This window comes from Poecilia latipinna, unplaced genomic scaffold (assembly GCF_001443285.1).
Source record: "Poecilia latipinna isolate Pla-1442-1.1 unplaced genomic scaffold, P_latipinna-1.0 Scaffold1167, whole genome shotgun sequence".
NCBI lineage: Eukaryota > Metazoa > Chordata > Actinopteri > Cyprinodontiformes > Poeciliidae > Poecilia > Poecilia latipinna.
Window position 1 is genome coordinate 89,306 of NW_015113783.1, and position 19,348 is coordinate 108,653.

The window sequence follows — 19,348 nt, forward strand, 5'->3', positions numbered from 1 at the left end:
AACGCGCTTCTTGATCCCAGCTTGAGGTGATTTTAGCGCCTTTCCGAGAAGTTCACCTGCGGCCAAAGACACTAAGCAGGGATTCTCTTCAGAGTAAGGGTGAACAGTAGACGAATGTCCAGCTGCAACCGCCGACAAAACACGGAGCGTGCTTTTATTTTGACGTTTGTTGGCGGAAACTATGCGGGTTCACATCCCGACTTGATCAGTTTGGAGATGAGTTGTAATGGATGTTGATAACGCCGTTTGAAAGTGCAGCGTGGGACTGCGGTGAAAAGATGAGGCAGTCGGTAACATCGCGGTTGCCGGTGTAACGAGGCGGTTCGGCTCGCTTTATGCGGTGAATATTTACCGGCGAGGGTTCCAGCTGGCTGGCCGGTGTTCCTCCCAGCGGCGGGAGCGGAGCAGTTGTTCAGCTTGGAGCCGCTGAACAAAGAGCTTTTCTTCCCCGGACCATTGTTACCGTGCAGGGCGCCTGAAACTGATTCCGAACTGGTTTCGGACGGTTAAAGTAAGCCAACTGCTAGCTTCAGTCCTTCAGGCGCGTGTTGGTGAAATGACTTTAGCCTGGTGTACTTTTAAGCAACACACGATAAGAAGGCTACATGTTTGTTGCCCAACACTGATTTCAGCTCCCAACTAACTGGATTAATGTCGCCCTCACGTCAATTTAGATTTACTTTGTGCGGTTTGTTAGTTAGAAACTTCCGACGCGCTCGGTGGAGTTCAAGCATGGATGTAAACAAACTACTCTCACCAAGGGGAACCTAAACTTAACCAGGAGAGGAAATGTTCCCTGATAGTATACGCCTTTATTTATTTCAATTTAAGGCTTCCTTATTGTTGAATGCCAAACAACAGCCCCTGGTCACCACAGCGTGCTGCTTTGTAGTAATGGAGCGCCAAACTCTACTCTAAAATTGTTAGGTTTATCTTCGTTCTTCTGTTTCTGTACAAACAGCAGAACAAATATTTAACACACTAGAGGATTGGATATTACATGATAGTTTTCTTCATGTAGCGGCTGACGAGGTGAAGCTGCCACTGCAAGATTGTTGAAAAAGAAGTTGCTCTTTTTCAGAGTAGATGGAAAGTGGAGCTAAATCTGCTTGAACAGTATAGTGTCAAATGTTTTAATCCTTGAGTTTATTATTACTATGTTTTGTCTGAAGGATCTTGTGGACTGATTAAAAGTGGGTAAGACAAACTGACAGGTTTCTGAAGAGAAAACCTTGAGAAGTGTTATTCTGTAAAGACAGATGACCGGTCAGACTGGTTCTGGTTCTGCTAGAGGTTTTATTCATGTTAAGAGGAGTTGTTGTTCCTTTCCATAGTCGCCAAATGAGTGCTCTGTTGATGTATTGATGCAGAGTTAGTGTCTGGATTTAATCTGCTGGGATTAAATCCATCTTTACCAAATGGCATTTAAACTGAATTTGGCTACATTGTGTTAGAACTGGGATCAAGCTAGAATGTATGTCGTGAGATTGGATCTGTCACTTTATAAAAAAGCTGAAGTGAACTGATCAAGAAAGTACTGAGACAATATGGCTGCTTAAAAACATAATACAGCTGGTAAGGTGTGGATGAATACTTTTTGATGAATGTGTGTGTGCTGAATTAAAATTTTATATTTAAAATAAAATTTGAGGTATGTCAGCTATGAGAGTAACTTTGTGTTGTTCTTTGAGACAATATTGACGTTATTGATACAAGTAAAAAAGTATGGATTGTTAGATATTTCAAGGTTGATAAATTATCTATCTATCTAATCTGGAATTTACTGTAATGTAGAACATTATCTGCTTACCTTTTATTTAAAAAAAACAAACAAATCCTACTTCTATGAAAATACAGATGAAATGAAAAACAGATTAAGACCTTGCTGAATTTTACATAAGTTTTAAACGCTTATTGAGCAAAATATGATAATTTTTGTTCTGTAACAAGTATGACAAACTGACATTAGCCGCTTGGGTACAGCCTACAGTTATCTGCTGAACACACATGCTTGTTGGCTGTAGGATTGACGACGGCAATACCTTAAGAGTTCTGGGTGGTCCTTAAGTTTCCACACTATGACTGTCTCAGTTTTCTACTTGGAAGGAGGAGAAGGGCATTGGGTCCTGATGACATACTCATGGAGGCATGGGAGCTTATGATTTGGTTGTTTCAACAAAATCTTGAAGACTGAGAAGATGCCTGAGAAATGTAGGGAAGGTGTTGTGTCGGTTATTAAGAAGAAATACAGAATTGTGACTGGTATGGAGTTTCTCATACCTGGAGTTGTATGTGGAAAAGATTAGGTCAGAAGTGAGCAGCAGAACGGTTTCATGCCAGAATTACCGATGCCAGTTTTTACTTGAAAGATGCTGATGGAGTGTACAGAAAAGGCCAGCGAGAGCTGCACTGTGTATTTCTAGATTTAGAGAAAACGTATGACAAGGTGCCCATAGAGGAAGTGGTGTTGCATGGCAAGGTTTGGAGGGGCTGAGAGAAGTATGTTGGAGTGGTGCAGGATGCAGAAAACAGGATTAAATGGAGACATATTATTGGCTGTGGTGACCTCTGAAGAGAGAAACTGAAAGAGAAGAAGAAGGAGAAACCTTTTACTGTACCTAGATACCAATACCTAGATACGCCCATCTGCTTTTGGTATCTTCTGTGCCTCTGTAGATATGGTGGTGGAGATGTTTCATTTTACTTCACTTCCAGTCCTTCCAGCTGATTTCTGGTTTTAAGCTGGACATTTCCCAATGTTGCTTCTTGGTTATTATGTGAAGATGCTCAGGTGTGTCTAAAGGGCAACATTTAAAAAGGAACGATCCTGGTTCATCAGCCACCGGACACACTGACTCTGCTGCATTTCAATATTTGAACATCCTTTCAGATTCATGCAGTTGTACTTTGCTGTTGTGTTGGCAGGTTTGGGGCTGCCTGTGCTCCAGTCATGACCTCTGGGAATGGGAGCACTAACAGCAGCCAGCATAATGGAGACAGCAAAGCAGCTCAGCAGGCCATAGACAAGTCCCAGATCCTGACACACCTGATTGAAGGCTTTGTCATCCAGGAAGGTGCCGAGCCTTTCCCTGTGAGTACCTGGTCATCCATTGGTCTGTTGGTTAATGTCAGCAGAACTTTTTCTGACATACAGCTTCACGCCTAAAATGATTTCTGACTTGCAGTAATGAAGGCTGGCTTGATTAGGGGCAAGTCTTTATGCCCAAATGTCGTTCGTGGTAATCCTTCAAGGAATTTTTCTTGCTTCGATGCCTCAGAATGCATTAATCTTCTTTAGATATGCAAAGGTCTTTTTGTTTCAACAATCTAATGCTATTAGCACCGTCTTAAGCTGAGCTCATACCAGCAGTGTACTATACTTGGCATTTTTATCAGTCAGCTGAATCAACACATTTCTTTTCTGTAGGTGGAGCGTCCATCTTTTTCTATAGAGAGCCTCCGGAGACGGGCAGAAAATTCAAAGATGGATGGCCCATCTTCCAAGGGTAAATGACTTTTTTCTTTGCTTTTGTTTTTAGATCAATAGTAAAGTTCATTTTCCATCCATACACACACACACACACACACACACACACACACACACACACACACACACACACACACACACACACACACACACACACACACACATACATACAGACAGTTCTTATTCTCAGACAATTCTTATTCTAAGAAAATGTCTGTGGAGTACATCAGGGAGATGTGCTGGGAACTGTGAGTTCTTCATCCTTGAACTGCAGTGTTGTTCTCCAGTAGTGCTGCACAATGTAAGTAACACAGTGAATTGGAATAGAGTTGTTGAAAAGCGTGTTTCCTTGCCTTTCTCCTTGTTTTTCCTCATCTCAAGAGGAGTTTTTTCACATCTAGAGAAGGAAAACTAGGGAGTCGCTTGACAGTAACTGTGTGTGCTGTTTGTGTGTTCTCTCAGAGCTAAAGGCCCAGCAGGAGCCCATGTTGACCTGCGAACTGTGCGGTAAGGTGGACTTTGCCTACATCTTTAAAAGATCCAAGAGGTTCTGCTCCACAGTGTGTGCTAAACGGTGAGTCTGATTTATTTTTCTTTCTGAGGTTTTTTTGCTCTGATTATACCGTCTTTTTCCATCTATGTCAAGACATGGAGTTTCCTTTAGTTTAATGAAGGTGCAACTATGATAAACCAAATTAATGGAAAACATTGCATTTACACTACTCTGATTTCCTTTTCAATATTCTAAAATATTCCTGTAGCTACAACGTGGGATGCACAAAGAGAATGGGTCTCTTCCCGAACCGCAGAACCAGCCTGGAGAACCTGAAGAGGCGAACGTTGAATGGGAATTACAAAAACAGCAGCTTGGAGTCTAAAAAGAAGGTGAGATTTCTGCTCTTTCATAATTTATATGATGAATCCAATTTTGACAGTACGACGAGTAACCGGTCTGCAAAACAGAGCACAGAACTCCTGACATCATTATTTTCAGGATTTATGATAAATAAGGCTTAAAATTGTTGGTTTTTATGTATTTGTAAAAAAAAAAATAAATAAATAAAAAATTGTAATTTCATATAAGACATAAATGAAAAAATGAATCTCCTCTGCCTCCTTGTGGTCTTACTACCATTTGCAGAAATACAGGACTGGGAAGCAACCAATCAGAGACTAGGGGAGGGTCTTAACGCTGTCTGTACACGCTGCTCAACCTACTAATGACGGAGAAACAAGTCACCTTTCGTTTATCCGTTTACCCGCTGCTATCTGCTGGTGGCCTTGCTAACTAGCCTTAGTCTTCTCAGCAGGATCTGGGCATGGCAAAGAAGCTACTGTTTAGCTTTGGACAAACTGTCTTCTCTGAAGCTGACCTCAGGTTTTAGTTCAAAGTTCAAATGTTGAAATGAGCTGATTTCCTCGTTTCTGTCAGATTGCTCCCTCTGCTGGTCACACTGTTCACCCTGCACACGGAGAGTCCAGTCAGTGTTCAGACCTGTCCGGCTATAAGAGAGTCCCATCACCCCCCCTGTCTACGACCCCTCGGGTTCCTGCGGTGCAGAACCTCGACCTCCAGCCGCACCCCCACAGCTTTGTGCACAGCGATCCGGGTCAGTGGAACATCCAGGACGTCTACGGGTTCATATCCTCCCTACCAGGTGGGTGCGGCATGCTGATCCTTGATAGTTTTTGCTCCAGTTAGAAGAATTACTGTGCAACAATTGATTTCGGTGATTTTTTTTTTTTTTTTTTTTAACTAAAAATTATGTGGACAAATTTGAATTTATTGAAGAGTTCCTTGACTGTATTCAGGGTCAGAATTATACATACAGGTTCAAATATACAGTGTTTGGGGGTGGGGAGTATTTGGTCAGCCAATAATTGTGCAAGTTCTCCTACTTAGAAAGAGAAGAGAGGCCTGTAATTGACATCATAGGTAGTCCTCAACTATGAAAGACAAAATGAGAAAAGTAGAAAATCACATTGTCTGAATTTTTAAGAATTTATTTGCAAATTATGGTGGAGTAAGTATTTGGTCAATAACAAACAAGCAAGATTTACAGGAAAAACTCCCCTGTAACAGGAAGAAACCTCCAGCAGAACCAGAACTGGGCTCAGTACAAGCAGCCAGCTGCCACAACCGACCGCAGGTTTGAGAAGACGGAGCAAAATGCACAACAAGAAACAGATTAACTGGTTTTGAAGTCGTTTCTTTGTTAATGTAATGTAGAAAGTCATTAGCAGAAGAGGGAGAACTTTTAGCTACTGACAACATTATCTCATGCTGTAGACCCTCTATGGGAAATAAAGTTAACAGTTTAAATAACAGCACATATTGCAAATTGTAGAGTAGTAGAACAAGAAAGTACCATAGTGATGGAAAAGAGGTCAGTTTGTCCTTTAGCAACTTAAACCAATGGCAGCATGTCCAATGGGCCACTGTAGATAGAAAAAAGGAGTACATTTTCGACAAAAACATGGAAATATTAGGATCTCAGAAGTTTTCTACAAAACAAGGACATTTCTGAGCTTGGAAAAGGCTAAAATTTTGAGTTCAGTCAGAAATTCTCTAGGAAAAAAAACATTTCTGAGTTTCAAAAGTATAAAATGTTCATCTTTTTTTCTTGAAAAAAGATTGAAATTAATTGTAAAATTTCAGGGGGGTTTTTTTGGCAGAAAACAACAAATCTACTTTTTTTTTACTATCTACAATGGCCTTAGTAAACCTTTGTATTTCACAGCTGAACAAACACAGGTGAATGAAAACCACTGCACCGTACCCTGACATGAAGGTTGTCATTGTTGTTGGTCGCAGGCTGCCTGGAGATTGCAGAAGAGTTCCGCTCTCAGGAGATTGACGGACAGGCTCTGCTTCTCCTGAAGGAGGACCACCTCATGGGAACCATGAACATCAAACTGGGCCCGGCGCTGAAAATCTTCGCTCAGATTAGCATGCTCAAAGACTCGTAGCTCGTCTCTGTCGCTGACCGGACACAGCAGGCCTGCTCAGGATCTTCAGATATCCATCATGACCTCAAAGACTCTCAGTGATTCCTCGTCTCACCTCTTACATGTTCTCACTACTTCAGGGACTAAAGGTATTCTCTGCTGGAGACAGATGCTGGTTTCAAGAATCCATGTAGATTTGGTAATGTGACCATCCAGCAGGTTCACTCCTTGCTTCAGGTCAGCAGCAGTCAGATGTCTCCACTAAAGACACCTGCTTGATCAGAAGATCAGGACTTTCTCTGTGCTCTGTGTGCAAATGTACTAGCATGACTGATGGCTTAACCTGCACAAGTCACTTCCCTGTTAAACAGCAGAAAACTACTAAAGTAACGCTGCCTTCCAACTTGGGCTGATATACCAGTTAGAACCAGCAGGTGGCGGTTGGACCGTCAGTCTGGTCCCCATGTCCCAGCCTGTGGACATGGGCGGAAGAGAAAGAGGGTGGGGCGTTTTCTCCCGCTGTCTTGAGGTAATGCGTTTCCAGCTGTTTGATAATCATTGCTCTGTCCTGCTGTGACCTCAGACAGTATGTGGTCATGCTCCATGACAACAAGTCACAGTCTGTGTTTTCTCACCGCTTTGTTAAAGTTGCAGTATGTAACTTTTTAAAAGTTTTTTTTTTTTTTTTTTACAGATTTGTTGAAGCTGTCAGTATGCCGTGACTGTATGGTATGAGACAATCTGAAAAAAAAAAGTATCTCCTCTGCCTTTTCCCAGTGCTACCTAGGAACAACCAATCAGACCCAGGAGATGCAGCTTCTCCCCCGTCAGCAGAACCTGTTGTGAATGCTCAGTCTAGTTAGCACGACTACCAATGACGGCAGATAAACGGTTTACCTGTAATAGCAAGTTGTTTCTCCACCATTAACATGTTGAATAGCATTGATTGACAGCACTAAGTCCCTCCTCCTGGCTCTGATTTGGTTGTTTTTGACCAGGAGTGATGCATTTATGCAGAGGCAACAGAAGCTCAGGGATGAAATGGAGAAGATCCATCTTTTTACAGATTATCTCGCTCATATTATACTGTATTTGAACAAATTGGTATAAAAAACCACATTTTTTTAAAGTTACACACTGCAGCTTCAAATCCAACAGTCCTGAATCAGAACTACGGCGTTTACAACCCAGATGGAAGTTTATGCTGAAGCAATTTAAATCTAAACTTGACGATTAAAAAAAGTGGCTGTAGAGAAGGAAAGGAGTAGATGTCCCAGGTTACAAACCATCAGGATGGAATACAACAAGTGTTTTTGTCATTGACCCACTGTGGTGACGTTGGGAAATCTATCTATTCGTTAGCTATAGTGAGAGGTGGGGTAGACCCTGGAAAGGTTACCAGTCCATTCCAGGGCAACATGCAGAACCAGTTAACCTCCCAGTTCTGTTTCTGGACTGTGGGAGAAAACCTAGGACCTTCTTACTGCAAGGCACCGGCTCTACAGCCCACATCTGGAAATGTTCAGGTTCATTCTGGTTTCACTCACAATCAGACAATGATACATCTGACAGCTGTTTTCTGCTGCACTCTTAGAAACTGATCCTCATCTCAGAATGACACTGATAAACACTGTGACACACAAACTGTGATTATTTGTTCTTGTATTGATTCTCTACTTCTCTGCATAGTGACAGGAGGGTTACCAAAATTCTTCGATTAGGATTAAAAACTTAAGATTTAATGTGAAAATCCTTAAGTTCTGCTTTGCATCTGGTGTTTTGTTGATGAATGGATGAACGATCTGGCTGTAAATGTTCCGTTCACTTCCTCTGGTGCTGCTCTGAATCAACCTGACTCGGAGCAAGCAGATTTTTTTTTTCTCCCCCCCCAGGCAATTTATATGAAAGTCTATGCACACAAATGTGACTGCAATAAGTGCCTGTGGGAGTGGAGAGAGAAAGCTGCCAAAATCATGGCTGGGAATTAGAGAATACACACACAAAAATACACTGTTCCGTCATCAAGCCTTTACCAAAGTCATGTGGAGCTGAAGCCAGAGATGCTCTGCTGACAAACTGCTAGATGCGAATGGTGACGCTCTCCTCTAGCGTAGACTGTGTGTCAGTCCTTGGACATGTTCTCCGGACTTACACACAAAACACACTTTAATAAAGTCAATAGATATGTTCTTTACGTCTGACTTACTGTTTTTATCTTAATGGCGGTGAATATTTGGAGTTTGAATATCTAGAGGAACTCTGGATAATTATCTTAGCACACTTGAAATAAGACTAAATTAACTTGCAACTTTTCAGAAAGATACGGAAGCCCATCTGAAATGAATAACTAAGTACTAGTTCCGCTGGCAGATTCTCCCCCACCCCCATGCCAAAAGATTATTCAGATTTTTGTAGCTGAATCTATAAGAAACACCAACCCGAACATTTTGACAGAAAATAAACACTAGTTCTAGCCTGTGGTTAGTAGGAGCTTTTTGAACCTAAATGACTTTTCACAGATTCATATTAATGATTTATTAAAGAGTCCTCTTGCTCCTCCTGCTGCTTCTTTTTACATCGTGGACATTTTACCTTTAACTTTTTTTGTCTGAGGGTTCCCGTCAGCAGAAGATTAAACTCTGTGCTAAAGAATCTTTAAGAAAGTGATAACACCATGCCACATTTTAATAAGTGATTTATTCTCCCCAAAATAAACCCAAATCAAACTTTAAGCACAAAGACTTCAAGTACAAAGCATTGGGATTATTGCAAATGTTCAATAAATTAACTTATTTCTTCATTCAGACATATTCAGTAGTTCACATTAAAGAAATAATAAAAAAAAAACCATAAAGAGAAACGGAACAAATATAAATCACCTGGCAAGTGAAAACCGAGGGAAAAGGACCTAAAAATCAGCGTGAAGCCAAGTGGAATTTACATGTGTGAACAAAGGAATCAGTTTTAATGTTCTGTCTGGAAGGGGAAAAGCCCAAAGAAGATTCAATGCACCCTGCATTCCCAGAATAATTATTTCCCAAATACAGCAGGGAAGCTGTCCATCAGGGTCCATTTCCTAAGCAAGTCTGATGTTGGGGCTTAAATCCAGACTAGGGGTCAGGAAACCTGAGCGACACTTTGAGAAAAACCTCCAGAGTTCGAGTAAAGCTTGAAAAACCAGGCAGAACATGACTTGTTAAAGCTGATGTTGGTTAGATGTTATGAGAAATACTGAAAATGAGAAGTAAAGATGGTGAACTGGAGAAAGGTTACATGCTTCAGGTTACAAGAAAAAAGAAAACTGATGGAAAAGGCTAAACACGAGCCATCAGAGGATGGACTTCATTAGCATGAGAAGCTAAACAGTGGCTGCCAGTCAACCAAAGGAAGGAGTCGTGTTCACTGACTCCAACAGTCTGCTTGGGATTCTTCGTCACAGAGTCCTGCTTGAAGCTGTCACTACACGCCATGTTTCAGTTCAGTCACAGAACTACGGCCAGAATTTGTCTAGAACTCACCACAGTCCCAGTTCTTTAGATTTTCTCAAAGCTAGATTTTCTCTTTTTCTCTCTCTGGTGAAATCTTAGTGACTCTAGGGACGACTTCTGCTGTTGTGTAGTTTCACACTAGGCCTGAACGTTATGTCACAAGTTGGTCATTATCATAACATGCCTATCGTAAAGATGTGTTCATATGTATTGGCAGTGGCAGATTGGATGATACTGTTAAATGCAGCACCAAACCGTTTTGGAGGGAAAAATGGTCATAAGGTGGACAAACCTACAACTATGTTGTTTTGAAGCCAGAACTACAAACTTTGACTCAAAGCTAATTTAAAAAGAATAAAACTTTATCGAGATGGAAATAAACTATTTTCCTAGTAGGTGGACAGACGACTCCTTTACTGGGGTCAATGTTTGCAAAGACCCCGATGCAGACCGACATTAACACTGTTTATTTCATTTATCACAAGTCACCATGTGAATGCTTTATTAGCAGAACTGTTCAGTTTCCCTGTGAACAATTAGCAAAGCATTGAATGGGTAAACTGTTAAAGCTCTAAAGAAAAACCCAGACCCTCCTCTGCAGAAGATTTTAGTTCTAAAAGACCAATACTGGGACTGGCTGTGAATAAATATCTGACCAGCAGACCCCAAGTGGGGCCCAAATGTTTCAGAACAATTTTCACTAATTTATGCTTCTGCTGTCTAATCAGCCCATAGTACCCTCATACATACGGACGGTAAAAAAAAAAAGGTCAAACTTATAGCAGTCAATTGAGATAATTAATTAAATAATTTTAATCAGTTAAACTCGCAAATCAAAATCAGAGGGGCCAACTTGTACTCCACTAGTTTAGCCTGATTCTTTGAAAATCATGGTAGCCTTTCTAAAGGAGAATTTTCAGGAGCTTTTCTGCGAGATGGAGAGATTACATAATTAGCATCCAGACTATGTGGAGGGTAAAGTCAAAGAATTGGTCGAATGCCGAACATCAAATCACACTAGTGGAGTTAAATAGATCGGTGTTAGCCCTGCCTCTTGATTGATAGGCGAATTTGTCAGATTGTTTCACTGGTATGCTTCAAAAATAGGAACTGTGAAATAAATAAACATACATTTGATTAACTATCTCAAGTGTGCATTTAAATTATTTAATGGCATATTTAAACATCTGATTAAGTATTTATTTTGTGGTGAATTTATTTAACGACAATGTATTAATTTTGTCCTTTTTAATCCTCCATACAGGCATGCCTGGTCCAGCCCTCCCTACCTCTGATTAACAGTCCTTTGTCATGTCTTTAGTGTTTTACACAGAAAAAAAAAAAAAAAAACGATAATCAACATGTACCAACTTGACAAAAAATTAATTTAAAATTATAGTTAGGCACTTTGTTACCACCAGCATCAAACTATTTACTCTGATATTTCTTTGTTATATTAAAACCAGAAAGATAACTTGGTTTTTAAATATTTTTTTTCTGCACAACGCCATTAGAAAACATGCCTGCTTATCACACCGAAGCCAGGTTTAAAGAAGTAAATGGTGGATGGAAACCTTTGCATGCTGCAGTGATTTTGCAGGTTCTAATGAAATGGGTGAAAGGTGAACAGAAGGCCGAAACTGCTGCTTTCCACCTGGATCGCCTGGCTTATATTCAGCTCTTCCTGTTTGACCTGGTGGCTCACACCACCATGTCTGAACCAATCAGGACTGGTTCAGATGAACCTGAAAATGGTCAGCATCTTTTTTGTTTTAAAGGTTTAATCTAGAGAATCTTCTACAAAAGACCGGTTTCATATACAGTTCTAACTTATAAGTTGTGATTTTTTTTAAAAAACAAAATTTCAGTACATTTACTCATGCAGAGTAAAACAAATGATTTTTAAGAGCGTTATTGCCAAATCCAGCCCTGTGGGTTTGGGTTAACAACTGATGTCTGGGCAATATTCGCCATGTTGGATGTTATTTTCCATAAAACTCCTCTGACCTCTGAGTTGGAGGTCAGAGATTTTAGAATCAGAGCGAACAGCAAACAAGCCACCCACCATGTCAATATGTCCACAACAACAGTAGCAGCAGCAAACCCGCGCTGAAGCTACGCTTAAGCGACCTCCGAGGAGTCGCAGCAGTCGTCTTCCCTTTTGCTGGAGACCTGGTGGAGTCAGAGCGGAGCGTTAGAACAGGTGAGGCATGGCAGAAACTGGCTGCCCCCACCCCTGACTAGACACAGACAGCAAGGCAGGAGGAGGAGGAAGAGGGGGTGTGGGCAGTAAAGAACCAAAGCCACAGGTTTGTTGTTAATTTAATCATGTGATTCAATATAAAACATTATGAAAAAGGCAGAAAAAAAAAGAGAGCAGAAAGAGTCCAAGCAGAGAGACGGAGCAGTTCATGCATTCAGAGACCGGCCTGTCTCAAGAGTGTGGCAGGTCCTCCCAGCTGCTTGGCACAACAGCTGGAAACGGCAACTGACGCCTGCACCGAGCCAGAGGCGTCTATGCAGGTCTAAACCCTCCTCAGAGAGGAAACAAACAGCTGTGAAGGGCTCCATCATGTCGACCTCAACCTGCCTTCTTATGAATCCCAGAATCCTCTCTGAGGATGTTCCTCCAGATGACTTCCTGAGCACCAGGTTCTGATCCCTGATCACAGCGTCACACAGATTCATCAGATCGCAAGGAGTTACACTGAGAGTGGCTCACTGATCACACTGAGCATCAACGGTGTGTGTGTGGCATTTGTGTCTAGATAAGTGTGGAACAGATCTGTCTGCATTAAGACAATCAATATAGTTCTTGAAAAACTATATTTAGCTGTAATAAAGATAATAAATTTCCAACACACAATGGAGTATTAGGGCCAGGCCAAGAATGCTTTTTCACTTCAAGAATGTCGTATTACAAAAAGTCATATGACAATTAAGTCACGACAATGCAAGAATTAAGTAATAGTATGACCAGAATATGGTTGTATAGTAGGAGAATGAAGCGGTCATTTTATGAGAATTTCTCCAAGAAAAATAATCAAAAGATAAAATGGGGAATGTTGAGCAACTTGTGAAGTTATACTTTAGTATTAGTTTTACAAATAAAGAAATGCTTAATCTTTTAACACATCAAAGTTAAATTATTATCAGCAGCTTTAAGACTTTGAAGCGATTCTGCAAACAACAAAGTATATTTTGAAGAAAGAATCGGGGACTTGCTGAGCTGGTCACGTTAGATCGTAATAGTTATCAAAGCTTTTTTCTCACTAAAACAACTTTTTTTTTTTTTTACTTTTATCTGGTAATGTTGCATATTATGACTTTATTGTAATTTAAAAATAAATAAAATCTCTTACTCTGGCCCCAACACTCCGTGGTACCAACAAGGTTTTAGGTGTCTGGATGTGTGAAGTATATTTGTACTTTTCACAAAGACTTGGACAGGACTCACCAGAGTAGTACTCCATACTGGATTACAGAAGTGATCAGCTGATTCTGGCACAGGGACAGGAACCAATCAGCCCAGTTAAAGATGATAACCGAACCCCAACCTGGCCTAGTGTCATTTCATTTCTCTGGGTTTATCACCAACACTTGTCAACATGCCCACAGCGCCTCCTACTGACTACATTACACCATTTATGCATAAGGTGAAGACTTGGCTGTTGTTCAACATGAGGCTACAGGTTTCTATGACAGACAGATCTGCAGCAATGGGGATTCTGATCCAGTCCATCCAAGCACTCAGACGTTCTAGTGATCTCTTGAACTGGTCTGGATCAATAGTTTTAAAGGTTCTCTAGCAACTTTACTGCTGTTTTCCAACATTTTCAGTCCAGTCGTTCAACATGTCTGAATATCCTAGACAACGGGGATGTAAAAATTTGAACTAGGAGTTCTTAGAAAAGAAAAACCTCCCCCTGACGTGTTGCTTCAGAAAGTCTGGAGAACTGCAAATGAGGACCTCTTTAAAACATTAAAAGAACGTCTGACTGCTGGGAAGAAAAGAGCAGAAACTTCTGGATGTTCTTATTTACTTTGAAAAACCATCAGATGATGATCTTCATAAAAAACGTAACACCTCTTCCAACAAACCCAAACTGGCAGAGATGAACAGCAAAATATTGGCAAAGGAAAAGATTTCTTGTGCTTGTCGTCCTTCCACAGCGACCAACGTTTCCTTCCAATCCACGGCGGACGTGAAGAGAGCAGGAAGTGTGCTAACGAGATGCTGGAAGCCAGACGTGTTGCCGATCTTAGAAAAAGGATTTCAGTTTGGATCGTTTCATTGTTTGCAGCTGCAGAGCACCAAGTCCTTCCACCCAGAGCCAACGCTGACCAATCATCTCTCAACAGAGGGGGGGGACGGAGGGAGGAAAGTGTTTAAGGCTATGGCTGCCCACTCTGGTGTTCACTCACAGAACCTCATTTCAGACCAAGAGCCCCACAGAGAGAGTGAGCAGAGAGAAGACACGCTGGACACAAACAAGAGAGCAGATTAGAGGGAAGCTGGCTTTTGTCAGCGCCGTTTATACCTTGCTCCTGAAGAAAGGCTTGGCGCCGGGGCCGCAGTACTCGTTGTAGATGAGTTTAAACAGGAAGAGGTGGAACAGGGTGATGAGCGACGCCACACTGAACCAGAACAGAAAGGGCAGGCCGGGGTATCTGTTCGCCATGTGCTCCTCGTGAGCCAGGATGGCCTTGAGGTGCAGCGTGTGGCGCAGGTCCTGCAGGTGGCGCAGGTCGGTGGAGATGTAGAGCAGTGGCGTGATGGGCTGGGTCACCATGACGGGGAACGTGTGGCCTTTGACCTCGGAGGTGAGCTCGACAGGCTCGTTGAGGCAGCCGGCCTCGCAGGCGTACAGCTTGACTGCCGCCTCCTGCTGCCGCACCGACAGGTGCAGGAAGGGCTTCCCCTCGCCGTCCAGCAACACGGCCAGGTTGATCAGGTCCTGGTTGTAGTGGATCCCTCGCAGGGCGTAGCTGTTGTGCAGCACGTCCGGGTCGGCCTGGAACTGAAGGTGGTTCTCTGTGAACTGGAGGCCGCCAAAGCTGAGCACCATGCCCTGCATGGCCCCGTGGGCGCCGGCGGCAACCAGCACCTTGCAGCCCCTCTTCTGCAGGGTGAGGGTCCACAGCGTGACCAGCTGCAGGATCTGAGCCGTGTTGCTCACGCGTTCAGGCCACAGGTTCTCGGCGTGCATGGTGGCGTGGCCGCTGAAGCAGTGGTCGGCGTAGTTGAGGCTGGACACGAGGCGCGCACGCTCCTCCGCGCTCGGCCGCTGGTCGAGCAGAGGCGCCGTGGAGGAGGACAGGATGTAGTAGAGGGTGTTGTTCACGGTGCGGCTGGACGGCGTGTGGGAGTCCGTGATCTTTCTCATTTCGATACCTGAATTCAACAGACAGAATTTCATCTGGTCAGTAGCTGGGTTTCCGTTCCTAATGTGGGCAAATGTTTGCCGATATTCTGCTTATGTCAACCCCTCCCCCCCCCCTCCCCACAATTTCACATTTGCTGTGTTTCCATTAAATAAGAAGTTGAATTAAAATCACATATGAATATACTTGTTCATGTGATGAGTCATTAAAAAATATGTCAGTGATGGTTCTAAACCGTTACATGAGATTATACTCATAATTCAGCCGTGCCAATGGCACTGATCATCCATTAGCCTTCAGAGGCTGGTGTTTTGGGCAAACTGTTGTCAGTGATTTTACAGAACAGACATGGATTAAACACACAACTTTTTATGAACTGTATGAACTGTGATGGCTCTGGTGGAGCCAGCTGCACATTGTCTGGGGAAAAAAACCCATCATCCTCATGCTGTTTCCTGCCGTTATTGTTTTCATCATTTTTGCCAGTGGCAACCTTGATCATGCCGTTGATCGGGTGAATAGTGAAATTCGAAAAAACGCGTTTTTGTTGCAGTTTTGCAGCAGCTGCTTAGTTCCTGTATGCCTTGGGTTTTCTCTAATTTTGTGATCAGCCTTACATCATGTTTTTTGTTTCACAGGCTCATTACCTATTTGAGATCTAACAGATGTACAAAAATGTTATATTTGTTTAACTAGTTTTTTTTTGTTGTTTTTTTTGGTTTGTTGATTTTAAAACCATTTGTGTGTTTAAGCATTGTCAACAATGTCTCACAGTAGTATAGTTAACCAGTAATGTTTTTACAATTCCTGTCAATGTAACATTTTTCCAATACAAAAAACAAAATGGGCTGCTGGTACCCCAATCACCAAACTTAGCAAGTTCTCTGGGGGAAGCCCTGAGGAGTGCACTGATAAACTGGCCTTAAAGACGTTCTTATGCACCTATCTTATCTATCTGAGCAAAGGTCTCAAAATCAACCACTGTCCTCTATTTTTCTGCTGTGAGACAGGCTTGACTGCCAGACCCACACACCAGGTCATGTCTGCAGTTAACAATGGCCACCCCATCACTGCCAACTCAGGGACTTTCTTTCTATCTATAGCAACATTTCAGACAAAAATATTTGTATGGCAGGTCAGGCTTTGTAAAGATCACTGATCAGCCAGAAAACTGTAATCGGTGCACTCATACTTGATTGTGCTATAAAATGGCACTATGCGTCTCAAATGTACATAGCATGAGCTCCTTTAAGAACTTCAGGCAGCTTGGAAGGAAGGCATAAAGGATTGAGTGATGGGCTGACAGTTTAGCACAGATCTGGCTGATGTTTGGCTCAGAACTGTAAAAACACAGAGTCAGTGAGCTGCTTACCTGAGCTAAAGAGGTCCATCCAGGCCTGCTGGTGTTTCTGAACCAGCTCCTTCACGTCAGCCCTCAGAAGCTCCTCCATCTCCTTCTTGGCGCCATCTCTGAGGCTGCTGAAGGCCGCCTCCACCTTCGAGGACTCGATGGGCTCTGAGGTCCAGACCACAGACAGGATGTTGTCCGAGTACTCGGATTTTGCAGCGACCTGGATCCTGTTCTTCAGCTTTCTGGTGACCACCACCAGCAGCACGACCTGGCTGTTCTCCACCTGCACCGTTCCGGAGGACAGCTCCACCTCTCTGTCGCCGAGCGTGTCCACGCTGGAGGAAAACCTGCTCCTCGATCCTGGCTGGCTGCCGGGTGATATGTCCACGTTAGCGACCCGATCTGAGGGGTTGTTGATGTGGATTCGTTGCAGGTACACGTTGGGTCGGCTCCGGTGGGCGATGAACTCCTCTCGGATGGACACACAGTCCCGGGCGGACTGCACCGCGGCCGGCGAGGCGCACCGGACCGAGAGGACTGCTCCCTTCCGGTACCCCAGGAACTTGGCTTCAGCCTCGGCCAGTCCCCCCACAAGGCGGACGTTGACCCTCGGAGAGTGTTCGGTTTGGTGAACCGGGGCTGAGCCCGGCTGTGAAGACGAAGCCACCCACAACTTGTTGGCGCCCACATCGATGAGAATATGGCCGTTCCCCGACACGAAAGGCGTGTCCAGGGGCTCAGAGGGGGTGCTGTAGATCCCCTCTCCCCTTTCCGCTGTGGATTTCCACTTGTGGATCTCACTCTGGAGGCACTCCCCCGCCGCGCCTCCGGGCACAGCCGAACCGCCCAGGAACGTCCACCTGCGCTCTGCCCCCAGGAACCAGTAGAAGATGAGGAAGAGGAGCGTCCCGATGAGGACCCTTCGCGCCCAGCTACTCGACAACAAGCCCGGTAGCCCCTTCAGTCTCTGCTGCAGCCACATTTTCTGTTCAAACAACGGAAGCCCAGATGCGAGTCTGCGTGTCAACACAACACCCCGAGTGCTTACGGGTCACTTTAAAGTCTTGCATTCATTTCAGGTGTCGGATTCTGTTCAGGAAGCTACATTTATGGTGTTGGCTCAAGTTCCGATAGGCAGAGATGAGTCTAAGGAGCCGCATTAACTTCAAGGTTCAGTTTCCTCAGCTGAAGGCAAACTGAAAGTGTCCCGTTCAGTTTAGTTGTCAGGTTCCACCGGGGAGGATAGCTTAGCTAAGTAGCTAGCGCTGAGAACCAACTCAGTGGAACATTTCTTTCTCGCATCTTTTTAAGTCTGACATTCTTCACCAAGTAAGCATGAAGCTCATCAAAATATCACGTCCAAAATATTTTAGTTGCATTTGTTAATCAACCCGAAAAGGAACAACCTGACGTTGTAGTAGACTCCAACGGCTGACACTTCCGGTGGTCTCTTCTTTTACTTCTTCTTTTATGGTGTTTACTGGCAGTTTACAGACTTAGTGTATTACCGCCATCAACTGGACGGAGGTGTAATCCAGAAATTCATTTTATCCTCTATCTTTAATAACCTGAAATAACTACACACGTACACACACTAGCTACATGCTTTTTTTTTTTAAATACACTTAATTGCACCAGAATTGATATCTATCTAGATCAGAACGCACTGGAAGACATGCATATCAGGAAAAACAAGCCCAAATATGGGAAGCACTTCTGAAATCTGAACAGTGACAGCAGGGTTACAAGATCTCCTGCTGATATGCAGGACTTCTGTTCTACTTGGTTACACACCGTTCACTCAGAGAGATTAATATTCAAAGGAAATTTTCCACCACAGTGTTTACTAATTAGATGATGTAGTCCAACTGAGTTTGGTTGGTCAAATTACCCAGTTATTATTAACAAAAAGTTATTGATCCATGGTTGTTTAGAGGATACAGTGTGTGTTTTTGTCTGCTCTGGTAATCATCAAGTACAAAGAAAATTCCCTGTACACCACCACTCGTAAACCACCTACCTCTTTAGGTGGTGCCCTTTACTAGCTTTTGTAGAATGAGGTTGCGTGATTAGCATTGTTTCAGGAGCACGGTTTTAGCTTTGGTGGGTTGCCACATTCATAGTTGCTTTACCAAAATACTGGTACAGTATTTAGTAGGCAGGGTGGGCACTCTGTTGACCTCTAGTAAGAGCTGAGGAGGAGTTGGAAATTACCTTACCATTGTGTATTTTTGTGTATTTATATAATTTGCGATGTTTTATGGCAGAGAAAACAAATGAAGTTGGCGGAGAGCTAGTTCCAAAACTTCAGGATTTTGTTACATTTCAAGTGAAAAAAGTATAAGTTGTAGTTTAATAAAAGCAAACAGCTTCATCTATTTTTGATCCATTCTTTAAAGTTGTGATAATCTATAAAATATTAGATGAACTGGCATTTATGAAGAGCTTCTGTCTTGTACCTGTGACCTTTTATTGTTGTGGAGAGGTCAACCTACTTTTGCCTGGATCATTTCTGATATTGATGGCTGTGTAGAAGCAGTGACTTTGAGGTATAGGACCATCCCAATGACGATTATTTTGTAAGTGTGACTCTACTTATTTTTGTTTTGGCCACAACAGTTGTAATCTCTAAAATCCCTTGAAATTGTGTTTACATGTACCTGACTGTGTAGTCCTTCACTTGTCTAA

At 42.9% G+C, this 19,348-nt stretch overlaps 2 protein-coding genes across 3 annotated transcripts; one reads left to right on the top strand and one right to left on the bottom strand.

The window, feature by feature from the left end:
• phc2a (polyhomeotic homolog 2a (Drosophila)) lies at nt 1–7,120 on the top strand. Of its 2 annotated transcripts, none has more exons than XM_015053196.1 (7): nt 1–93; nt 2,926–3,091; nt 3,428–3,506; nt 3,950–4,061; nt 4,249–4,372; nt 4,920–5,145; nt 6,303–7,120. In XM_015053196.1, the coding sequence occupies exons 2-7, from the start codon at nt 2,951–2,953 to the stop codon at nt 6,455–6,457; spliced, it is 837 nt and encodes a 278-aa protein (XP_014908682.1). In that variant the 5' UTR covers nt 1–93; nt 2,926–2,950; the 3' UTR covers nt 6,458–7,120. The 2 variants fall into 2 exon arrangements, with proteins under 2 accessions (XP_014908682.1, XP_014908681.1); XM_015053195.1 differs by lacking the exon at nt 1–93 and adding an exon at nt 165–511.
• Nucleotides 7,121–8,321: 1,201 nt separating this feature from the next.
• Nucleotides 8,322–18,137, bottom strand: kiaa2013 (KIAA2013 ortholog). Its single transcript, XM_015053194.1, has 3 exons — nt 16,682–18,137; nt 14,466–15,319; nt 8,322–12,096 (listed from the first exon to the last, which is right to left on the bottom strand). Exons 1-3 carry the CDS (start codon nt 17,640–17,642, stop codon nt 12,046–12,048), a joined length of 1,866 nt encoding a protein of 621 aa, XP_014908680.1. The 5' UTR covers nt 17,643–18,137; the 3' UTR covers nt 8,322–12,045.
• Between the last annotated feature and the right edge of the window lie 1,211 nt (nt 18,138–19,348).